This window comes from Panthera leo, chromosome F3 (genome assembly GCF_018350215.1).
Source record: "Panthera leo isolate Ple1 chromosome F3, P.leo_Ple1_pat1.1, whole genome shotgun sequence".
NCBI classification, from domain to species: Eukaryota; Metazoa; Chordata; class Mammalia; order Carnivora; family Felidae; genus Panthera; species Panthera leo.
Window position 1 is genome coordinate 13,007,864 of NC_056696.1, and position 24,574 is coordinate 13,032,437.

The 24,574-nt window shown below is 33.5% G+C and overlaps 1 protein-coding gene across 5 annotated transcripts in view; it reads right to left on the reverse strand.

Moving 5' to 3' along the window:
* Positions 1-24,574, reverse strand: part of KIFAP3 (kinesin associated protein 3) — a 181,304-nt gene that overhangs the window by 27,487 nt on the left and 129,243 nt on the right. For all 5 annotated transcript variants that reach the window (XM_042924555.1, XM_042924554.1, XM_042924557.1 and 2 more), the window contains 3 exons: positions 23,374-23,459; positions 9,991-10,180; positions 4,124-4,223 (listed from right to left, as the gene is read on the reverse strand). In XM_042924555.1, coding sequence (XP_042780489.1) covers positions 4,124-4,223; positions 9,991-10,180; positions 23,374-23,459 — 376 coding nt within the window. The remainder of the gene's footprint in view (positions 1-4,123; positions 4,224-9,990; positions 10,181-23,373; positions 23,460-24,574) is intronic.

Below are 24,574 nucleotides of genomic sequence, written 5' to 3' on the forward strand. Positions count from 1 at the left end.
AAAGGTTCAAACTGATAGTGACACATGTCTAAAACCCAGGATTTGCTCTCCAACTGCCAGTATCTATTTTATCAAACATTCAGTCTCCCCTGTAGAACAGGATAGATGAGTTTAACAATTTTCACTGTTTCCAATTAAACTGCCTTGCTATATTACAAAAATGCAGGCATTCAGGTTAAGAAGGACCTCCTGACTTGGATTTTGAGAAAAATACCAATTTAAATGGTTTAAACGATTTTCTAAATCTGGCTCAGTGTCCCCATTTTAACAGATTTGTCCTATTACTAAACTTTGTCACTTTAGCAATAAAGGGAAGAATTTTTCTTTGAACAATTAAAAAATTAAAACTTTGCATCATACAAATTAGAAACGTATTCTTTGTCTTTCAGGAACTTGGGATCATGTACTTTACCTGAACCCACTGAAACAAACATATAAAACCACAAAGACCGAGAAGCCGCGAATACTGGTTGAAGAGCATGCTTTTGCTTCATGTTCTCAAACCATTAAAAACAATAATAAAGATAAAAACTCACATTTTTTATATTAACTGTAAAAAAATTCTTCTTCCAGGGGTGCCTGGGTGGCTCAGTTGGGTAAACATCCGACTCTTGATTTCGGCTCAGGTCATGATCTCACGGTTTGTGAGTTCAAGCCCCACACAGGGCTCTGCGCTGACAGCATGAAGCCTGCTTGGGATTCTCTCTCTTCCTCTCTCCCTGCCCTTCTCCTGCTCTCTCTCTCTCTCTCTATCTCTCTCTCAAAATAAATAAATAAACTTAAAAAACAATTCTTCTTCCAGGTAACTTGACAGTGCTTATTTATCAAACACATGTGATAAAGAACAACAGGGAAAGAATTTGTAAGTCATCTGGACAACCTCCCTGATTTAAAAGGACCCCCCCCAATAGGTAATGTTTCCTCTCATTCAGAAATCAATCAAGACATTACACTTTCATAGTTAACCCAAATTCTTCATGTTGCCCATTAAGTCTGCATATTCTCAAGAATCTTTCCAATGGCGATGAAGAACAGAGTCCAATAGCTTCTGTTAACATTTTTTTTTAAAAAAATCCTATTTTGTTTAAAATATTCCTATTTTGTTAAAGTAAAAAGTTTCAAAAGTAGTATTGTAAGTCAATGTTATTTGATCTAATAGGCTTTAAATTTACCTATTGGATATCAGAAGCTGAAAGTAGCCATTAGTTTAAAATTTCACATCTGGGACATTATGCAGCAAAATTATGCCAAAATATGTGAATAATTATGTAGCACTTTAAAATACTTAAATCTCTGCAGAATTAAAAAGTAAGCCAGAGTTAAGATGCATGGTTTGTTACTATCAAAGAAGAGCCTACAAATCCTATTAAGATAGAATCCTAACCAACCAAAAATGATTGAATAAAACAAAGTAAATGATTCCAGAGCAGGTCAATAAAATAAAAAGCAACTATGGGTATTTGGCTATATTGTATACTTTCTCTGTATCTCTGCTGATACAACTGAGTCCCTTTTTATTTGATCTATTACCTATTAAAAAACTGAGGAAATTCATTGTAAATTATTTCTTCTGGAAATAAAAAGAGAAAATGATACAGTTATGTGATTTAAGGCCTAAAAAATTACAAAAGACAAGAGATGAAAGACTTAACTTTCTCAGGAGAAGTTCTTTTTACAGGTCAAACAATTCTCAAGTCAAAATGATTATAATAAATAAGTAGTTCACTCTTTTGATTTGAAAAAAGAGTCTACAGTAAGTTTTGTTAGCTAATCCTTTAAACCAACATTACTGTGTTGTGACTTTTATGATGTAAAAGAAGCTACTTAAATATTTTTGCCCTTGAAAAGGAACTGAAGGTACAAAGGTAAGAGGATTCCCTGAAGTCATGTTTTAAAAAAGTTACTAACAGAATTGAGGAATAAAATCCTGAAATCTTTGAACAGTGTATAATTTATTCATTGGGTACCACCATCTCTCAAAAAATTTTCATTGTTTTATAAAATGACCATTTTTGAAAACCAGAAATGAGAGATTTTGCTGAATTGAGCACAGAAAGTTCACTGTTTTGACTGCTCAATTTTAATGAAAGTGTTCAGGTTCTTAATCATATAATTATGTAAAAAAAAAATGAAAGCAAGTCTTTCTGAAATAAGTAACGTATGAATAATATCAGTCTGCTTTCTTTAGACTGGCAATATCTGCAGGAGATACCAAAATAATGTTTTTGTTCATAGTGAACAAAATAGTGAAACACATATGTGCCATAGTGAAACAAATATGCCAGCATAATTAATCTTGTGATGCTATCGGCAAAAATCTTCAATATAAATAATTAGGATTATATACCCAAATAATTTCTTCCTTTTCCAATTATGTTTCAGAAAACATTTTTACAGTGAATTGTCACATGATCGAGTATAGTAGTTACAATGATTAAACAGAGCCTCTATTGAAATAATTATAGCTAATATAGACAGAAACCTCAGAAGCAATCAAAAGCCGTATGCTTTCTGATGTTTAAATATGTTTAACTTTTATGTCCTAAGGCAAGGAGTTTCCTACCATGACAATCCAGTCACCAATGAAACTATTTCTGAAGTGATATTATTTATTTAAAATCCACTACAGAATACTGAACTGTATATAATGTTATATCACATTTCATGTAATACTCCTATGTTTTTCCACCATGCTTTTAAACTTTGGGTCACAACCATCAATGAGCTGTGAAATCACATATTTGGTTGCAATCTGCATTTGAAAAATGAAATAGAATAGGATAAAACAGAATTCCTTCTTACTATCATTAAAAACTTTTGTCTTACTTACAGGCATAGGTATATATATGTATATAAACAAATATACATATGTATGTGTGTGTATATATTAATATATGTGTATATATATGTATATATATACACACACATATATAAACAAATTTGTATGTGTACACTAAGTTGCAATATAAAATGTATTGCTTAATATGAGTTGTGGTTAAAAACACATACACACACACACACACACACACACACACACACACACTTAAAAGTCACTATAGTATGCTGTGTTTTCTTCCAAATTAGGCATCATGTTCTACCAGAGAGAATATAAGCTTTGAGACCTATAGACTGGAGTTCAAATTTTTTCTCTGCCACCCTACCTGTGATAGTTGGTCATTTAAGCTAAAATATTAGAGCCTTGATTTCTTCAATTGTAAAATGGCTATAATAATACTTGCTTTAAAACATTGCTGTGCAGGTTAAAGTAAATATGATGAATATTCATAAAATAGATTATACACAGATGATCAATATTGCTTGCAGTAATAATTATTGGATTAAAATGGCTTACTATACGTGATCATTAAAAATCATAACATATTGGTCACAACTGCATTCTTTCATGTAAAAAAATACATTAAACACATCCTTCAAAGAGAAAATAATTGATATTAATGAAAAGTAGAATTTTAGAAGAGGAAATTAAATCAATAATTTAAACAAAACCCCAAACATTCATCAAACCAGTGTAATGTGAAATTTCAACAAACTATTGCATCTCTAGGAATGATAGGAAGGAGAAAATAATGTACATACTTTCTGATAACATCTGAAAAATCTATGACACCAGTAATGAAGTAGGATATTTGCCAGGGGAATCTTTATTATAACTGTAAAACAACACTGGCATGCCATATATTTCTTAAATATTTTACTTGAATGCCATGCAGGGAAGAACAGTCTTTAATTTAATCAGCTTTTAAAGTGATGTTTGAATAATTATTAAAATACATGAATCGTGTTCTTGTATTTTACTGGCTTTGGGGAGCACTTAGGGAAACAATCCGAGTTCATTAATTTGGCAAAAGTATTTCAATGGACAGCCTGTATTTTCCAAAGTGATGAAGCATTTTTATTTTCAGATCTGCCATCTCCATTTTTTAAATATAAAATATGTGACTTCATAAGTTAATTTAAAATAAAACAAGCATGTTCTTGAAAATATTGAGGACTTTTTCCTCTTTAATGAAAAAAGATAGAGAAATGGGGAGTGAAGAGATTTCTAGCCTTTCAAAAACAAGGGAGGCACCATATATTAGATTTTTCTTGGATGACTATTTACCTGCCAGGAAATGAGTGCTGCCCAACTACATCTCCATTTTGAAGGTGATAATCATTGAAGAAATCTGGACTTATGGCTCCTTCAGAGGCAATTAATCCATCTAGAAAGAAGGAAAATTGGTAACCAGTGAAACATATTTGTAGGGAATAAGAAGGAAACTATTCTATCAAGCAACAGAAGAAAATAATCTATATGTTTAATCTGGAAAGAGAAATGTTAGCACGACATGCTGCTCTCGCTGGAAATATGAGCAAAAGACCATATACACTTAAGTGCTCACAACAACGCAGCACAACTGAACATTTCTTGAGCATTTACTATGTGGTAGTACAATACTAGCACGGAGATAAATAAGACAATCTCTGCCTTCAAGGGACTTAATAGTGTTTGGAGAAAAAAGAAAAAAGATAAGGGGTGAGGTAAGGTAGTATGGGACAGTAAGGATGGTCCAGGCTAAGAGAAACAAAATGAATACAGACAAGGAGACATTAAATAGCCTGGTGTCAGGGGTACCAGGGTGGCTTGGTCGGTTAAGCTCTTGATTTTGGTTAAGTTCTTGATTTTGGCTCAGGTAATGATCTCAGCGTTAGTGATCAAGTTCGAGCCCTGCATCGGGCTCTGCACTGGCAGTGTGGAGCCTGCTTGGGATTCTCTCTTTCTCCCTCTCTCTCTGCCCTTCCCCTTCCCCCTCAAGATAAACCTTTTTTTTAAAAAAAGAAGTACAATTGTTTTTTGTATAATGATCTTGTGTCTATAACCTTACTGTACTCATTCATTAGTTTTAGTAGTTTTTTAGTTTTTAGTTTTTGAGTTCTTTTTCTTTGCTTATAAAGTGCTTCTTTTCCTATATCTAAGTCTTTGTTATTACTTCTTGTTGATTTTAGAGTGATACTACTTTCTTATTTGCTCCAGTCTAAGCAATAAGATAACGTATTATTGATAGAATGATGAATAAGTTAAGAATAAGAAAAGAATTTGAGGAAAAAAGTTCTAAGTGATGGCATCAGGACTATCGTAGGCATAGAACAAATATATTTCAGTATATGGCTTTTTAATAATTATCTGAAAAGGGCTCAGGCTTTTTAAAGTTTCCTTTTCTGAAGTATTCTTGGTTGTTAAGTGACCTATAGATAAATATTGGCTAGGTCATACTCACAACATTGTTTATAAACCTGGCACATAGTAAGCAAAATTGTTTAGTCACCGGATGATCATTTTACACCTACCAGTTGCATAAAACACTTTACTAGGTTCTGTGGGAAATACAAAAAATTGCAGTTTCTGTTTTTAAGAATTTTAGATTAAGTGAAATGTAAGACAAACACTTAAGATGCAATTAAATAGCACATTTCACTAATAAATGATATACAACAGGAATGAATGTATGTACTGAAAGTGCTGGAGGCAGAGGAAGCTAAAGAGAGATTACTGTGTTCTGCACGGGTTAGAAAATCTTACTTGGAGAGGAGGGAGGAAGCAGTATAACTGATTTGAGTCTTGAAAGATAGGTAGCAATTAAATGACAAAATCTGTTTGAAGAGTAAGGTTACTACAAATCAAGTGAATGGCAGAATTAAGTAATAGTGTCGGCAAATGAATGAGTGAGCTGATTTGTACTTCCATATGACAAGTATACTTACTTGTTACATATACCCATTTGTTACATTCACAAACTAAAGATTTGTATTATTACATAATTGTTGAAGTGTTAATATCTTTGGTATTTCTCTTATTGCTTTAGTAAATTTTGAATGCTTAAGAGGTAGCTTAAAAGTATCTAATATTTAGTTCAGTTTCTCTGTCCTCTAAATGTTAATAAATCAAAAAGACCAGTTAAACACAAAAAGTTATAAAAAAATGAAATTATGGAAAACGCCAGGATACAACAGATTGACAGTTAACCAGTTAAAAAAACAATTTTATCTGGATTGAAGACTTCTCAGGAGCATGGCCAAAATTAACAAGGGTAAGATCACAAAAATCAACAAATTCCTCTGTTAAATTAAAACCAAATAACTGAAGATCAAGGTTTAAGAAACCTGCCAATTTCAGAGGAACATAGCTAAGTAAAATGCCAAGATAAAATACATATCACACTTTGAAAATGAATACAAAGATATTCAGCCTGCCAGTAGAATAAAAGATTCTCACACCCAGAAAATAAATACAAACAATAAGATACTGGAATTAAATTTTAAAAGTTTATACTACATGACCTAATGAAGTAAGCCAGATTAAGAAGAAGAAATTAAATGAAAAACTGTTGTCAATTTCTCAACATCTTCATTTTGACCCGGAGCTCCCATTGTCTTCAAAGGGAAAAAAGAGTAGCAAAAGGCTAAATGGAATACAGGAGACTACAAACTGGGAGCTCATCAAATAGAGATCAAACTAAAAATGTCTGAGTTTAAAGATCAGTCAGCAATTTTATAAACCCAGAATACAATAAGGATGATATAATAAACATGACATTATGTAAGTACGAAACAGTAAATTTATACCTCTGAAATTAATTTCTAAGAATTCTAGGGCACAGCAATTCATTCAGTAAACTATAGCTTCTATTTGTGCCCTCTAATGCCTTAACAAAATTTAGGCAGCTCTGATAATATGGGCAACCTTTCTTTACTAGAATGAGGAATAAAAATTAAATTACACCCTAAATAAATAAAATCCTCAACTCAAACACCTCAACTTCTTTGGAAGTTGGAACTTTGGTAGTTTGGAGCTACCCTATTTGTTTCTCAGCATTCTGCATTCCAAATTAATTCTTTTATAGAAAAGATAAAAAGGAATCGTATATTCTTGACTCCAAGTCCAGATAAATCTAAGAGTGCCCTTCCAAAGCTCCTACTCTAACACTGATTCAAAGATAGCAATAAGGAGCCAAAGAATTTCAGGTAACATTTAAACTACCAGAGAACAAACAGAAGACCGAGATGATCTACACCAGAGCACTTTGTAAGCTGTAGAGCATTATACCCATTTAGGTTATTAAATTATATGAAACCTTTTAGACCACAGTTATACAACACACCTTTCTGAGGTGCTCCTAGTAATGATGATAATAGGACTATGAGTAAAATGGAGTAGGTACTGGAACAAAGATGAGATCTAAGCACATTTATTGTTAGCACAGGTAATTTATGAACTTTCTGATTTTTGAAAGTCAGTTAAAAAACTGACTTATAGACATTGTGAAGAAAGGTAAAAAATACAAAACCTCAATATCTTCTTATATATTGTTACTAAAATAAACTTTATTTTTTTAAGTCAAGAGAAAACATAACATTGGGCTCCTTAGTGAACTAGGCAAAAATGAAATTGTGGCTGTGTGGCAGAAAATAGGTATCAGTAATGAAGAGAATGAGAAAAAGAAATGACTAAAATAAACCATAACTTATTGGGCTATACCTGATAAGAGATATCACAAAAGCTATGAAAATAGTTTATATAAAATATTAGTATAAACTATTATTATAAAACTATGGCTTTACAATAATCCTGAGATAGAAACAAAGTACTGTCAACTTCACATTCCAGAAATATATCCACATATTAAATGCTAAGAATAAGATTCAGCAAACTGATAAACAATAAAAAGTAAAAAGTCATTTAGAAATATGTAGTAGTGATTCAGCTTTATAAATAATACTTTCTCTGTGGGTAAATTTGCTTTCAGCAAAAAGCAGCATTTTCATGATGGAAGAGGAAATTACTCAGCGACTATAATCACAATAATTCTAGACTCTAAAGAAAAAAATACTGTAACTAAAGGAGATACTAGATTCCTATTTTCATAGGACAACAGCAAGATCCTTTAAAAAAATAAAAGCAAGAGAGAAACACATATTTTGACATATTTAACAGTTTGAAAATATAGAAGGCAATACTAATGACTAGGAAGCAGCAAATGCTATTTCATCTTAAAGTGAGAGACAAGACCCAGGGAATCACAGGTGATTTAGCTTAACCTCTGTGGCTGAAAAGCTACTAAGGCTGCTTTTATCGGAAACCCCCTACAGTTCCATGGAGACCAAAGACTTAAATAAGATGGCTCAAGCATTCAAATGAATCTGCAGTTTTACAAATTTACCTGATGTTTCTGAAGATACAACCACACACAATAAAAGACAAGAGGCTGGTATTATCTAAATTTTAATGACACATATCGAGAGAGAGCACAAAGACTCATTTAGCTGAACTATTCATGGAAAATGAACTAGGTAAAATAATGGACTAAAATAATACAGATGGCTTGATACGAGATCTTTATCTTTAAACTCACAGCAATGTAATCGCCCTTATCAAATGTCTACCATGTCATCAGGCTACAGGGATTTAAAAAACAACCATGAGGGTATCTAATGATAATATTCCACTTCTCATATGCTTAAATTTGATTTTTTTTCCATCAGCTGTGGCTATTTCTAAACTTTGATATATAATATATATATATATATATATATATATATAATTCAGATCTCCCACAAAAGCAGAAGTTGTACATTTTAATTATAAAACACCTCAGAAAAATGTTTATGATTTTCATTTTAAGAGGTTAATGTAAATGAATCAATTTTGGGAATATAGTATAATTTTTTAGAAATTTGTCCTGAAGTTCTAATTATACTAAAGCAAAGTTGAATACCGAGGTGGTTTCAGTTGTGGAAACTAGTAATCGATTCACACTGAAAACTAGCTATCAATCTTCAAAGCAAGAAACCTGATTCCAAAACATTCTGATTCCCGTTAACAAAAAAATTTATATCATATATATTTTACATCATTTCACTTCATGAATATCTGAATATGTAAGGAACAGCTGCTTGCTATTACTGAACTAAGACATTCTGGTTGGCTGAAATTAATGATCTACTCCATCTGGTTTAAAACACAAAGCAGTATTTCATAACTACTGTAGAGTTTGGTTAGGAAGAAATTCATTTAACTTTTAAAGTAAAGTATCAATTTTACAAGCTTCTAGTATCTATATCAAATATAAAAATAATATAGTTTATGGGCAATCTGCACAAAACAAAATTATGAAAATAAAGTGTGAATGAATACATAGCAGGGGGAAAAAGTAAGCCACCAATTCAGACATAATTACTTTGATGCTTTTTATATCCAATCTGCTACAGATCTTAATTAGAAATCCTTTCTTCCTCTCAACGAAATGACTTCAATGAAGTAATAATATTGGCAACAGTGCAACACTTCAAAAACCAGAATATGCAAGAGCTTACCAGTCTTTGTGCCAAACTCATCCTTGGAAAAAGGCAGCATAGCAGAATCAACAAAGTTATAATATATGCATGATTTATGTAAAAATTAAATTTTACCCTGAAAACACTAGCAGAGTTCAAAGGAAAAAAAATATTACTGTAAAGTGTCTAAATCTTCCCAACCAAGCAGAGTTTATTAGTTCAAGACTAAAGCAAACCCATGGCAAAATTAGACTGTGCAAATGAAATACGTTAGAAAACAAAACATAAATTAGTTAAGTTACATATTTAAATGAATACAGGATACAGAAAAAATATTACATTTTCAACAGAGGTCAGAAACCTTGAGGATGTCATTTTAAGTTATACATTGTAGAAAGCAATAAACTAAGAGTAATTAATTTTCCTAGGTACAACCTTTTTTTCTGGAGAGCACATCCAAGACTAACTGGAAAAAAATAATGGTGAGTTAATAGGTTTGTATGGTGTGTATGGATGGTACTTCTGAAATCATTCGGAGAAGTCTATTTATATATCATAAGAAGTGCTTCCAAAGCTTGGGAATGAGCAAGGCTGGTAGACCAAAATCCCTATTTATGGCACACAAACTGTTTAATTTTGCCTTGGTTACCGTCTTACCGGAGTTATAGAAAAGGTCAGGTCTTTCGAGAATATCTCCTTCATGGATATATGGCTCAATTCGATCATCACCATACAAATACTGCTCACTCTCATCCATCTGACGGCTCTCTACCATCTCTAGCCACTGGGAGTTATGCCAGCGGAACTTTTCACTCTGAATTTTCTTAGCCCATTCTTCATCATATTCCTATTGAAAACAAATAGTCAAGTATTACTGCATAAGCTTATAAAGTTACTCCCTTGGCCCTCAGATAACAGGTTATAATAATAATTTGGAGATTCTTCATTTGGGTCAGAGGAAACATTAAAAATACCCATTCAGAATTATTCTATACAATAATCAATAAAACCAATTAAAGACGTATGTTAAAGGCGTCTGTTTGAATTACCAATTGCGAATGGTAACGGCAAAAACTGGAAAAGTTTAAACTTCACAAATTCTCTATTACTGGAATTTAGGTAAGCAGTCAGACTTCAGCTCCCAAAGAAATTTGTGGCAATAGTTACCTGTAATGTTAGTTACCACTAATGATAGGTGGTTAAGCATCAAAATGGTATCTTTCATGATACCTTATTTTACATAGTACTTCTTAATAGGAAAGAAAGCACTTGAAAAGAATGTCTCCTAACTACTGAAATGGTTTACCATTAAAATAACAGAGTTTAATTTAATTTTGTTTCAACACTAAAATAACATTATCTTATTTAGTCATAATTATTTCTTTAAATGTCTGTCTCCTCCTCTGATCATGAACTCCCGAGGAGCAAGACTGTCTTCTTCACTGCTGTATCTATAATACTTGTTCACAGAGAACCTCCTTGGTGAACATTTCTGATATAGGCAAGTTATATAGGCAAGTTATTATTAGCTACAGATCAACCTATCTAGCTCCCTACTTTTCCCAAAGACTGTAGTTATTCTGACTAGTGTATTCACTTAACAATGAATGGACAGTACCAATGATGGTATAGATTAAAAAAAAAAAAAAGATTTCAGGCATTTCTTGTCATTATAACTCTAGAGTCTTAGTTTTAAATTCCTCTGGCATATCTTTAACATTTTTGTTTATAGTTATCTAAAAGAGTTGGAAAGGTACCACGCAATAGTACTGTCCTCCAACAGTCAAGATGACCATGATAATTAACAGATGGACCAAATACACATTGTAGTTAAATAATGAGCAATTTTCATAGAAAGCTGAGGCTCAAGTAAAAAACTGTCATCATAGAAGGAATTTCTGGGATGTCCTAATTATTAAGCTTTCTTTAACTTGTTTTCATGTTTATTTATTTATTTTGAGAGAGCGCGCAAATGATCAAGTGTGAGTTGGTGAGGGCAGAGAGAGAGAGAGAGAGAGAGAGAGAGAGAGAGGGAGAGAATCCAAAGCATCCTCCACACTGTCACTGTCAGCACAGAGCCTGACGTGGTGCTCAATCCCATGAACCATGACAGCATGATTCAGGCTGAAACCAAGAGTTGGAGGCTTAATCAACTGAGCCACCAAGGTGCCCCTAAGCTTTCTTTTTTGATAGTTAAATATTAACATTCCTATTAGTTCTCAATCTATTTCCTAATATAATTATTTAAAATTTAATTGTATGAAAAAGCGATTATAAACATTATTGTATTTTATTTTAAAAATAAACGTATTAATCCACTTGTTATAATTTCAATATTTAAATTGCTTAAGTTTTTACTCCGAGTTAAATCTACAATTTTAACCTACATTTGAAATTGACAATTTAGATATAAACAATAAATTCTAAATCCAAATGCCATCTTGTTGATATGCTTACAGTGAGTAGATCATATCGTATCATCTAAATATAATTTATACAATCATTCATCTACTGATCACATGTAAGTTCTTCTGATAAAATGACATAATACACATAAAGCATTTCGAAAATCTATATTGAAAACACTTAATGTTAGTCAATACTGTTAATTAATTGAAGAAGGTACATTAATTGAAGTACCTAATTAACTGAATTAGGTAGGTACTATAATTAGGTACTATTAATTATCGTCTTTTTACAAATGAGAAAATGAGCTCCAGAACACTGAATTAACTAGATCAAGTGCACACTGCTAGTTGTGGCTATTACAGCTTTGTAAACCTTGGGCTGGCAATGTGAAAAAGGCAGAGGATAAATGAGTATTTGTCAGGGTCACTGTAGAATGGATTCTTCAGTAATGAGAATATAATAAATGAACTCCACAGTCAACTTTCAGCTCTAAGAGTCTATGAATGTGTTGAGTTGTTGACCAAGCAGTGATAGGAGAGAAGTGGCTCTGGTCTGGTTAAGTATATTACATAACACATTATATTCTCAATCATGTGCTCTCTGACCTGGCTGTACATAGAAGGATGTTAGGGAAAGAGGGAGTTGAAAAAATAATGGCACAGTGATGTTGTTACAAGCAGTTTCATTGGCTACAGTTTCAGTGGTTCACTTTAGGTTTCCAAAATTAGACAGAATACTAAATTGTGCTAATTATGTAGTATGAGCAGTGTGATTAGCTTTAAAATAATTTAGCCCAAATGCTAAATATAATTTTGAACCTCTTTAAAATTCATGACTTCGCGAGTATACTTTTTGGTTCCCTATGTAGCACAGTGAATGTATTAGTTGCAAAGTTGGCTGCAAAAATATATTACTATCATATTAGAAGTGGCTAGATGATTTAAGAAGAATGATCACATATACTTACAGAAAAAAAAAGGATGAACTTATTGTCCATTAAGGTAAAAAAATTTAATGCATAAAAAAAGTAAAATGGTATTTTGGGGAAGAAATTCTCCATACTAATTGGCTTTTTTTCTAAAAGATAAGTTAGTTACAGGTCATCAAAACTCCCAGAATATGCCTTATAATATCATTATGCCTTATAATCCTATTAAATCTACATTAAATACTGGAGCTAATTTGATAGGTACTGTTTCTTTTGTGAGTACTAGTTTGTTTCACTTGGCAAGAGGTATGAAACTAACTTTACTTTTTAAAAATTTTTAATGTTTCATTTTTGAGAGAGGGAGACAGAGCATAAGTGGGGGAAGGGCAGAGAGAAAGAGAGAGAGAGAGAGAGAGAGATAGACAGAGAGGGAGACACAGAATCGGAAGCAGGCTCCAGGTTCTGAGCTGTCAGCACAGAGCCTGACGTGGGGCTCGAACTCACGAACGGAGAGATCATGACCTGAGCCGAAGTTGAAGCTTGACTGACTGAGCCACCCAGGCACCCCGAAACTAACTTTATTTTGATAGAAATACTTTAAATCTGATTATCTGAATGAAGAAGTGTTCAAGAAAGATGACAGAAAGATGTATGACTTGATTGTTTTAATTTAGGTTCAGGCTTAAGGATTCCTAGTGTAAGAACAGGATATAAAACCTAGTCAAGTGCTCAAAACATATTAAAATATGGGGTTTGCTATTTTACTGAGAGTAAAACTTGCCTCTTACAAATTTCTGTGAAATGTTACAAAAATAAACATAATTTAAAAAGTAAATTACATATCCATAAAGTGTATTTAATCTAGTAAATAATGCTCTGCACAAGGGAAAAAAAATCATGCTTATTCTAGGCATTACTATTTTACATGCTCCTCATAAGATTTCCCTATTCTAATAAAAGTACAGTAATAAATGTAGAAAGATGCTATTTTCTTCACAAATGCCCTGCAAACTTAAGCCTCTTATCACCTTTCAAGCTGAGAGCAATGTTCTCATTAATGAGCCTACACATACAAGGTTTAGTTTCTAAAATAAAAAAGACCACCTATCCACAGACTATCTATCCATTTGACAGAAGTCCATACACACAAACCAAAAATATCCATAAGCATCTACAGCTAACTTTTGATACTAAAGTTTGATTTGTTAGTGTCTTGGGGAAGCTGATTTTCCAAGGCAGTGAATTGGCACAGACCTAGCACTAAATGTAATTAGACTACCTTATGTTAATCTGAATTCCTTTACAGTTTTCACCATATTTCTTTGGTCACTTTATGAGTGAATAAACTCATAGAACCAAGGCATATCTTAACATTATAATGCCCAAGAGTATAGCAGCAATGATGCAGATTATACTGTCATTTTATTAAAAATAAAAATTTTTAAGTATTTTTGTACTACAAAACTATAGGTTTGATTTTCTATTACTAACATAATGATTAATGTGCAGATTATTGTTTACAGGATCGCAATGAAAACGCTATGGCTGTCTTAGGTCTTTAGAAAACAACAGTTTCTCCCTCAGGAAACAGGAGACAAAATATGTTATTCTGTACCAAGCTGTTTAATCATTTAAGATATAGAAAACTATGTTCTGCAGATGATCCAATGATTACAGATTCCTACTATAATGAATCCACTACAATGACATGAGGAGTTTTCATGAGGTAACCGTTAGCAACTATGTGTGGCGTTTTGTCATAGATCATTGCAAAGAAAATGGCAAAAACCCTTGACCAACCAGTATCAAGCCCTTAAAATCTCAAGAAGTTATAACATAGCTTTTTGAAATATTTATAACCATAAAACTATTTCATTATTGAAAGCTGAAAATTATAGAAAAAAATACCCATACCTTTAGCTAGCTAGAATCCTAATACTCTATATACACTATCGGTTTTCGATGACTTTCTTAAGCCCAATATTAATAGCTAACTTTAGGAAATACTTTTTAAATTTATTTTTAAAATTTAGAAGCTAAGTATGAGATATTATTAATATGTAGTACTTGTACCATAAAAGTTTTCTCTAGTTTGTGATAATATGGCCTTAGGTATTTGAATGTTTAACAAATACAGCATCTTGGAATGAAGCATGGAATGAGGAACACAATATTTGTTTAAATAATTGATTTCTCCTTTTCCTTAATAGTCAACATGAGTGAAAATGAGATAGTACTATTTCAACTAAAATGCTGGGTTTTGATTTTTATGTTTCTGAAACACTGATTTTTATGTTCCAGATTACCTTCTTTTCCTTATTTCCTTCTCTCCTTCCTTCCTTCCTTCCTTCCTTCCTTCCTTCCTTCCTTCCCTCCCTCCCTCCTTCCTTCCTTCCTCTCTTCCCTCCTTTCCTTCCTTCCTCTCTTCCCTCCTTCCTTCCCTCCCTCTTTCTTTCCTTTCCTTTCCTTTCCTTTCCTTTCCTTTCCTTTCCTTTCCTTTCCTATTCCTTCCTTCCTTCTTTCCTTCCTTCTCTCTCTCTGTCATCTATTTATTTATTTTTGAAAGAGACAGAGAGAGTGTGAACAGGGGAGGGGCGGAGAGAGGGAGAAACCTAGGTAGGCGCAGAGCCTGACACAAGGCTCATACCCACAAAATGAGGAGGTCATGACCTGAGCTAAAATCAAGAGTCGACGCTTAACGGACTAAGCCACCCAGGCAGGCGCCCCTATGTTCCAGATTTCTTAAAAATCAATTATTTTAGCTTATGCCTGTTGAGAGTCTATTTAGTACTAAATTAATAGGCTTGGGCAGTGGTCCCAAGAGTTTTAGATTTCAGGAAAGTTTCAAAAACAAATCTGGGGGACTGATGTTGTATGTAAATCAACTACTACCTATTATTGACTTAGAGAAGAAAGACCATTTTAAGACTATAAATGTAAGAAAGACAATCTCAAAATGAAGATCTACCTATCCAAGACAAAACATGTTAACAACCTTCCATTTGTAACAGCTCCCCAGCCCTAACATCTCTCTCTGTGTGCCCCTCCCTGGACCTCCTGTCACTATTTTTTTAATTCCTCTCTCTCCCATTTTAGTGAAAACCAGTAAAAGCTTTATCATGCTCCAATGGATCAGCACTTAGCTATCTTCTGTATCTAACCTCAATGAGTAGAGTTCAACAGCCATGGCAAAGCCAGTTCCATTGTGTCTCGGAGTCTGAATTTATAGGAATTGATGGTATTACGGTATGGTATAGAACAAAGAACAGTGGATTAGGAATCAGGGGACTTGGGTTCTATTTCCAGGTCTGATACAAACAACCTTCTAAAGGCATTTTAATACCTTTTAGTCTCAGATTCTTCATTTCTAAAATGAAACAAATCTAGGTAAGATTTACTAAAGTTCTAACATTCTATAAACAAAAAAATGTATGATTAATACCCTTATTTCATAAAGCTTTTGAAATAATTATCCCCCCAAACTGAAGAATACTGGCAGTCTAAGGAGTTTATTTTTAAAAATTAAATATCAACTCCAAATGAATATCCAGTGTCAAACATTTAATAAATTCAACATATATCAATTAAAATCTATTCTCCCTAACCCCTCTCACCCAAATCCCCTTCCCTCTTAAATATCCCCTCCCCCCATTGTCAGGAAATAACCGGGAATTCAGGGATGTTACTGCTCAACCACAGCCAAGATACGTCATAAAAATTTATCAAGCTGTTGTGGAAATACACCAGGAATACAGTTATTTTTTCTTCATTTTGAAATACTTCTTTTCACAAAAATGGTACCCTGATAGCCTTGCTCTGAGACTTGAGTTTGTCTTGTATTTAAAGGTACACATGCTTTTTTATTTTCTTCTCAGCTCCTGACATGATCTTAAGCACTCAGTTTCCATAAAAACTACGTGTCATGAAAGACTTATGGTTTGATTTTAAATGGAATGTGCCATCCTTTTTGAAGTCCTACATCATTTTGTTTACTACTTAACCATAGAAACATTGTGAAGCCTCACCCAGCCTATTATCAGAGCCTGTTCACTATCAGAAAAACTCTTTGTAACTGGCTTCCGTCACACCTTGTATCTGATTAACACACTATAGGATAACATAGAGCTACATAGATCTGCTTTGTGTTCTGACACAGCTGATGGAAAACAGATTTTCCTTTCTCCTTTAATGTGACAGCCCCCTAATTGAGAATGTAATATGGTTTATTTAATACACTTCTTCATACTAAATTAAAGCAGATCTAGAGTAATTTAGTTGCTCATTAAGGTTAAGGTAATAGTCGCTAAACAGATGCCTTTTATATCGTAGAAAATACTTACCCCAATGATATATATAGGATAAGTAAATATAGATATACACATAATTAAACACATACATAACAGAACTGTTGACTTTTAGGCACATACTACCTACTTCTCAACAGTGCTATCCCAAGTTTGTCCTTTAGTCTTGACTATGAATGACATTTTCTAACAGGACCTCAAATACAATGCTCTCTTTGACCTCTGTTTAAAGTGCTGGGGAGGCTCATCTGTGCAATATCATTTCAAATATCATGTTCAGTCAGGCCACAAAGTTAAAGATAGAACTAAATGAAATTTATTTAATTAAGAAATCATGATTTTTATCTTTTGTACTATGCTTGGGTTCTGTTGAATCCAGTATTGCCAATCAAAGGAAAACCACACACAATAAAGCAACAACATGCATAAAGCTAGCAAGGAATACATATACATTCATATACATACGATCACATTCATATCATACATATATATACTCTATATTCTAATGAGCTAGAAGAACACCCTAAATTTATGCCTTTCAGGTTTATACAATATAAAAATGAACTCCAAAAGAGGGCTAACCAAACTTATCTCTCTAAACCCAATTTGATTATAAGAATTGAGAAATAAAAAATCTCACTTACAAATCCGAGCCAATGAAAACTGGTACCAAAACTATAAAAGAAGCAAGAACCAACTCCACCTGTTCTGGAAAGAACACCTCAGTAGTTTTCTGTCAACTACTCACTTAAAAATTCTCTGCTCTGTGCCCATACTCAACCTGTAAGTCAATTAAAACTGACTGCTGTCTACCCATTTTACCCAATCCCCACCCATTCCCTGCTTTTGAAAGCCAGCCCTGAAATAACCTGAGTTCTAACCCGGTTCTAATCTAATCCTATGAAGTCTAATCCTAATCTAATCCTATGAAAGTTTCTCCAACTGTCCCTTCCAAGATGTCATAAGACATCTTTTTAAACTGCTTTCCCTTGCTGGCAAGATTAATAAACTTCTGTAGGACACAGGCTGGCCTGGCAATTTTTGTGGGGACCATACCAATTGATGTCTTAGAGTTTATATGTAAACCTACAATGGTTTATCTCATTTTAAAACACCAGTCTTATTAAATATAATTTTGACTATCCGGGAATAAAGACAGCACCTAATTTTTCAAGTTTAAAATACCAAAACTAGATATTAATTCCAGGTTACTAAAATATACACAATTTTCCCATGATCACAGACTTACTAAAAGAGAAAGGGCTGTCCTTCAAAATCTCAGTGACACAAACTTGTGTTAGTATCCGATCACAGGGGCCTGTGGCTGGTCAGAAAGACAACAGACATTAATCCTTTACCAGAGAACCTAGGGACATCCCTTTTCCCATAAACACCTTGTAGATACAATGTACCATTAGTGCAGAACATCTTTTGCTAGGGCCATAGAGTAGTACCGCTCCTGGAAGGCAAGTTCACCTCTGGATGACAGTACCCTGTATTCTCTAGAGTCTAGGATGTAAACTTTTGTATTCTAGGGACTTTGTGTTGCTGAGTTTTATATTCCCAGTGCCTTAGTGTTTTGACACAGTACGTCCTTAATAAACATGTATTAAATGTTTTACAACCCAATAATGTCAGGGGAGGGATTTTTTTTTTACCAACTGGGAAAGAATTCCTGAGGTCCTCAAATGCTTCACGCAAAGTTGAGGAAGTACTTAAGGATAAAAATCTAATTGGGGTTTTAGAAGCTCTCTATGTGTAGAGGGTTCTGTTCTTCCCTTCAGGATTCCCAAGGCTTGGAAGAGAAGAGACAACGATCAACTGCCATATATCCCCTTGGAAAACGAAGCTAGGCTCCTCTCCTCGTGTCCCTACTCACTGCAGCTACTCCAATCCCTGCCTCCCAAAGCTACACGTAAGGCCTAGTCAGACAGGTGACAACTTGCTCATGAGGCCATAGAGACCACATCACCAACCATATAACCCTCCAGGTACAAAGAGTACTACCACCCCACATCTGTTTTAAGTTGCCAATTGAGGGATTAGGCCCAAATTCATTAAACAAGTCATCACTAATGTAACATTTCCATAATTTGGGGGACAAGTTCTTTACGGCAGAAGGCATATTTCCCCAAGCACCACAAGGTATCGAATTTTTCTTAACTATTCCACGTTGTTCTGAGTAAAAATGAAGTTTGTTTTCTTAAAGACAAATTGCCTTAAACTACAAATATTCTCATTCTTTTTCTTTGCTTTCTTTTTTTTTTTTTTTGATTTATTATTGTTCTAGAACACAGCCATGCTGAGAACACTAGGATATCAAAGCCTAGTGGTGAAAAGAATCTTAAGAGATCATCCACTCCCATTCTAGGCAGGTTTCTAACGATTTCAGAAAGTTGGTTATGTAGTTATTACTAATGCTTACTGGATGGAGGCTTCACATTCTCCCTTGGCAGCTTATTTCTAGTGTTTCATCATCTCTGCTGTGTCTAATCAAAGTCTCTCCTGTTTTGAATTAAGCCAATTTCCTCTTGTTTTACTCTTGAAAAAGATTCAGGACAAGCAAATAGCACCCTGAGTCATGATCAGTAATAGAGTCTGAGCTCAAAGAACCGGACTGGCAGCTACGTCTCAAGTGAACCTGAGAAGCTGTCATTTTACTGATGCATTAAAAAAGCCCACTCCTCAAATTTCTCCCAAATAAGGAGGCCTAGACAGGTAGGAGTGTCACTCTGGTCTGAGGTTAGCCGATAAATTGAGTCCGAACTAAAATAAGTTACTGCAGATTCAGAACGTGGGTAATTTAACAGATAAGGCACTTCTACACTAGAAGAGGCAGATTCCTGATTACCACACTGTCCTAATCAAGGCCTTTTGGTTAATTACCCTATTTAGAATTGCTGTGACATGGAGCTTTAAAATGCCAAACTCAGCCATTTTGGAGAATAATCTTAAAATAGAAATAATAATATTAATATATCTGGCCAAAATACATACTCCAAATAATTTTCCACAGTTAAAATCCAAACAGTGAACAGATTATTTTCCAATACCATTTAAAATATTTAAATGGACAGAAAATAACAGAGATAATTAACTGTACCAAGGAAAGAAAATGTTGGTCCATGAATTTAATCAACATATAAACTCCTCGGGGCACCTGGGCAGCTCAGCCAGTTAGGTATCCAACTCCCGATTTTGGCTCAGGCCATGATCTCATGGCTTGTGAGTCTGACACCCGCATCGGGTTCTGTGCTGACAGCTGGAGCCCGTTTGGGATTCTCTGTCTCCCTCTCTCTCTGCCCCTCCCCCATGTGTATGTGCACGCACACGTACACGTGCTTTCTCTCAAAAATAAACACACAAAAAAATTCACTTCTCAACTAGGTGTGAGTTTTGGTCTAGTTTGAACAAAACAGAGAGTGACCATCATGTAGTAGATGCTTCATATATATTTTCTCTAACCCTAACAATAACTCACTAATCCTCAAAAGTGTCACTGTAAACTGAATCTTCAAAAAGTTATAAAATGTCTGAGATTATTCAGTAAGTGAAAGAACTAGAATTAGTTGTATTCTAGATGCAATACTCTATTAGACCAAGTTGTCACATCATAGAGGCCAAAGTTGAAGATCAGAACTCTTACCCAACTGAGAAGGGGAGAAAAAGTTCTGAGAAATGGTGCAGTTCCTTACTATCAAGCCAAAACTGAACCAGGGCCTGGACACTTATACGTGTATAGTAGCAGAAACGTAAGGAAACATTCTTCCAGCAGGATGCGGGGTGTTTCTAGCCCTTTTATCATCTATATTAGACTACTTCTTTTCTTCTAAGAAACTCAGCTGTGAATATGATGAAGTTGGGTAGCAGAGCAGGACTTTTAAATCATATAATTCACACACAAATATCTTTAAATATTCTGTTTAATAATTCTAAGTATCTTTTTAGACTAAAGTTTCCCAATGTGTGAAATGAAACAGTCCAAAATTACTTGGCATCATATCAAGTTCTTACTTTGTTAAATCTCGTGTAGAGAGTCATAGAGTGATTAGGTGAACCTTCAGAATACTTATTCAAATTTTTGTTATACTAAGTCAAGTGATCAGACGGCATCTTAGGGAGCCATATATAGGTAGCTGATATATCAGCAGTTTCATTTCATTGATTGTTCTTCTTTAGAGGCCTTACCAACAAGGTTCTTTATGAATATAATAACCTAAAATAATTTTCTTTGTGATTTTACATTTTTAACTCTGACTAGGATTTATAAGTTCCTTTAAGGACAGTAAGATCAACAAAGTAAAATGAAGATTAAAAATGTTCATTGGATTTAGAAAAATGAAGGCCAGGTGTCTTTAGTGAGCACCATATCAGTGCAACAAAGGAGGCAGAAGCTAGAATTCATATAGGTTGAAAGGTGGATGAGGGGAACTGAAGAAATGAAGGAAGCAATATGTAGACAGTTTTTTCAAAACATTGGTTCTAGAGAGAAAGAGAGAGCTAGGACAGCCATCTAGAATAGAAAAGAAAGGTAGACACAGGGTGGGGAAAATTCCCGTTTAAGATGAGAGACTTTACACGGAATTCTATTCCTGAAATCATTATTATGCTATATATTAACTAACTTGAATTTAAATTAAAAAAAAAAGATGAGAGATTTCAGCCCAGAGTTTAGAAATTATTGGGAATAAATATTTTTATATTCATATTTTATACTAATTTTTTTAATAATGAGACTGAGCTGGCATTTTGGAACTATCACAAATTTACTTTCTATACCAAACATATCCAAACATTACTGCCTTCCATCTACTTTTCTCAAATAAGACAATTTTAAAAGTATGCTAAAGGCATTCTCTAACAAACTGACATCTCTTTCCCTTCTTCATTGCTTAAGGTAAGATAATCACAAATAGAACTTGAGGAAGTTTTTTCTTACACTACCTACTTTATACACAACACTAAATTTAGTGATCTACTAGAAAATAGTATATGAGCCATGAAATTATTCCCTAGGAAAATAAATATTCTCTATTCATAAACCCTGTCACCAGGGGTCTACATGTATGAAACATCTTACTGGAATAAGGATTTAATATGCAAAGTTTCCTTATTTTAATTTAGAGATCAAAGCTAAAAATGTCAACATACTCATTTAGTTTTAAGCCAGTAATGATATACTCAGTCCAATCCGAAAAATAGATGACATAAAATAAAATGAATTTTGAAATAAAATCCAGGAAATTGGCAAGGAAGTACCTGATAGTGACTGTCTGATTTCATAATGAAATCACTAGCATAAATGCCAACTTAGAGGACTTCTACTAAAGTTGTTAACTGATTCTTTAAAATGTTATTCTAAGGCGGGCCAGGGTGGCTCAGTCGGTTAAGCATGCGACTATTGATTTTGGCTCAGGCCATGATCTCAAGGTTCATGAGACAGCCCTGCATTGGTCTCTGTGCTGACAGCCTGGAGCCTGCTTGAACCTGCTTGGGATTCTCTTCCCCACCCATCCCTGCTCCCTGCTTCCTGCTTCCATGTTCTCTCTCTCTCTCTCTCTCTCTCTCTCTCAAAACAAACAAACAAACAAACAAACATTAAAAATGTTATTCTGATCATTTAAAAAGCTTAAGTTAAACTTTGAAAACTACTGAATATTCAGGGTATATTCAAGAAACTTCTTATCGAGTGAGCCAAAATAGAAGGTATAAATCCAGTTCAAAGAAGGAAGCACTTTGTGTATGCCACAGGTGAAAAACATTTAAAGTAATCTAGTGTATGGCACATCCCAGGTGCAAGGCCCAAGTCCAGGCAGAAGACTAGGTGGTCAGCAGGAGCATGATTTCTGAAAAAAGTCTGTACAGAGAGCAAGTTTCTAATCCAGGACTCAGATCACCCTTCTGATTATAGTCCTTCAGTTATACATCCTTTCAAAACTTCTAAGGTCATGAATAACACAATTTTTGTATGTTTCGTCATTCCAAAGCAACTGACAAAACAAGTGTATGCATATGAAAAAAATCAAAGCACTGAAAAAATAATTGATATAACATTTGTCTTATTAAAAAAGTTTAATGGTCAAACTGCAAAACTGACTATTAAATTCTGGTAGAAATTCTCATCAAACCCCTGCTCCAATGTAATAACTTCCCTGAAAAACAAATGATTCTGAGAGACATGTAGACCTCTTCAAGGAGCCTATACTTAAAAGGCTGAAAGCCTTTAATCATTTTTTAATGACTAAAATATGAATTTAATATCACTGTATTTTCAGAGACTCCTCAAAATACAAATTTGCATTTGTATTAAATGCCAAATTCTAAAAAGATGTACAGAGTTTTCTTTTCTACCAAATAAAGACTATTATTACACTTTGCATAAGAAGAAGAATTACTTACCGCTATAATATCTAAAGTATTATCACAGACCTTTCGGATTTCATTATTTTTATCATGCATCAGATCTATAAGATACGCTGGAGCCTCTGAATAAAAGTGGTTAAAGATGCAAATTGTGTTTGAGATTGAGCCTATTCAAGGATATTAGAAAAATCTCACATTTCTCTAAATTCAAATTGCCCCGGGAAATCTAACTTCAAGTTGTAAAATTGAGTCATCAATAAAAGCTGACCATAAACATTTAACATTTCATTTCATTAATAGAAATAAGAAAGAAAAAAAAACACTAAATAAAAAAGGGCAAGGAAAACAGAACCAGTAAGTCTCAGAAAGTACAAGGCCATCTTTTTGAAAATAACTGAAATTATTTTCAAGGCCATCTTTTTGAAAATATCTTCATGAAAATAACTGAAGAGGGAGCTCCAGAGCCACACAGCTATCTATTAAGCTTTCCTGAGAAAGCTGGCCCACCTAAAAGTTCCAGAAAATTAATTTCACATAAAAATAGCAACAGAAAAGAATCACAGTCAAATTTTGTAGATGATTATGAGAAAAATATAACATTTTCATATAAAAGATGAAAGCTGTAACCCAATACTTCAAAAAGAAATAAAAGAATGTAAAAAAATAGAATATACATATAGGAACAATATATATCAAAGTTAGAGAACTCAAAGAAATAAAATAATTCAGGAAAGAACCAAAAATAAAGGTAAAAATAATTCCAGATATATAAGAACTAAATTTATAGTAACACATGAGTAAATAAAAACAGATAAAACTCCGAGAGGAATGGAAGCTAAAAAGGAAGAAAACTTGTAAAATTTAAAAACAAATAAAAAGAGAAAATATTAGAAAATGACTAATTATTTAAGATAGGCAAAGAAGATCCAACATAATAGAAATTCCAAAGAAGACAATAAAAGCTTTTAATAAAAGAGAACAAATACTAAAAACTAAAATTCAAGAAAATTTTCCTGAAATTAGGGGAAAAAAAGACAAAACTATATGCTGAAGGATCACATATGATATTTAGAGAAATCAAGCAAGGATGATGAATACCAACTCAAATTCTAATAAAGCTATTTGGCTTTAAAAATACAGAAATGCTCCTCTGGTCTTATTGGCCAAAATATCAAGTCATTTATAAGGGAAAAAAAAGTAAATTGTCATCAGACACTGACAGCTATCAATAATTAGC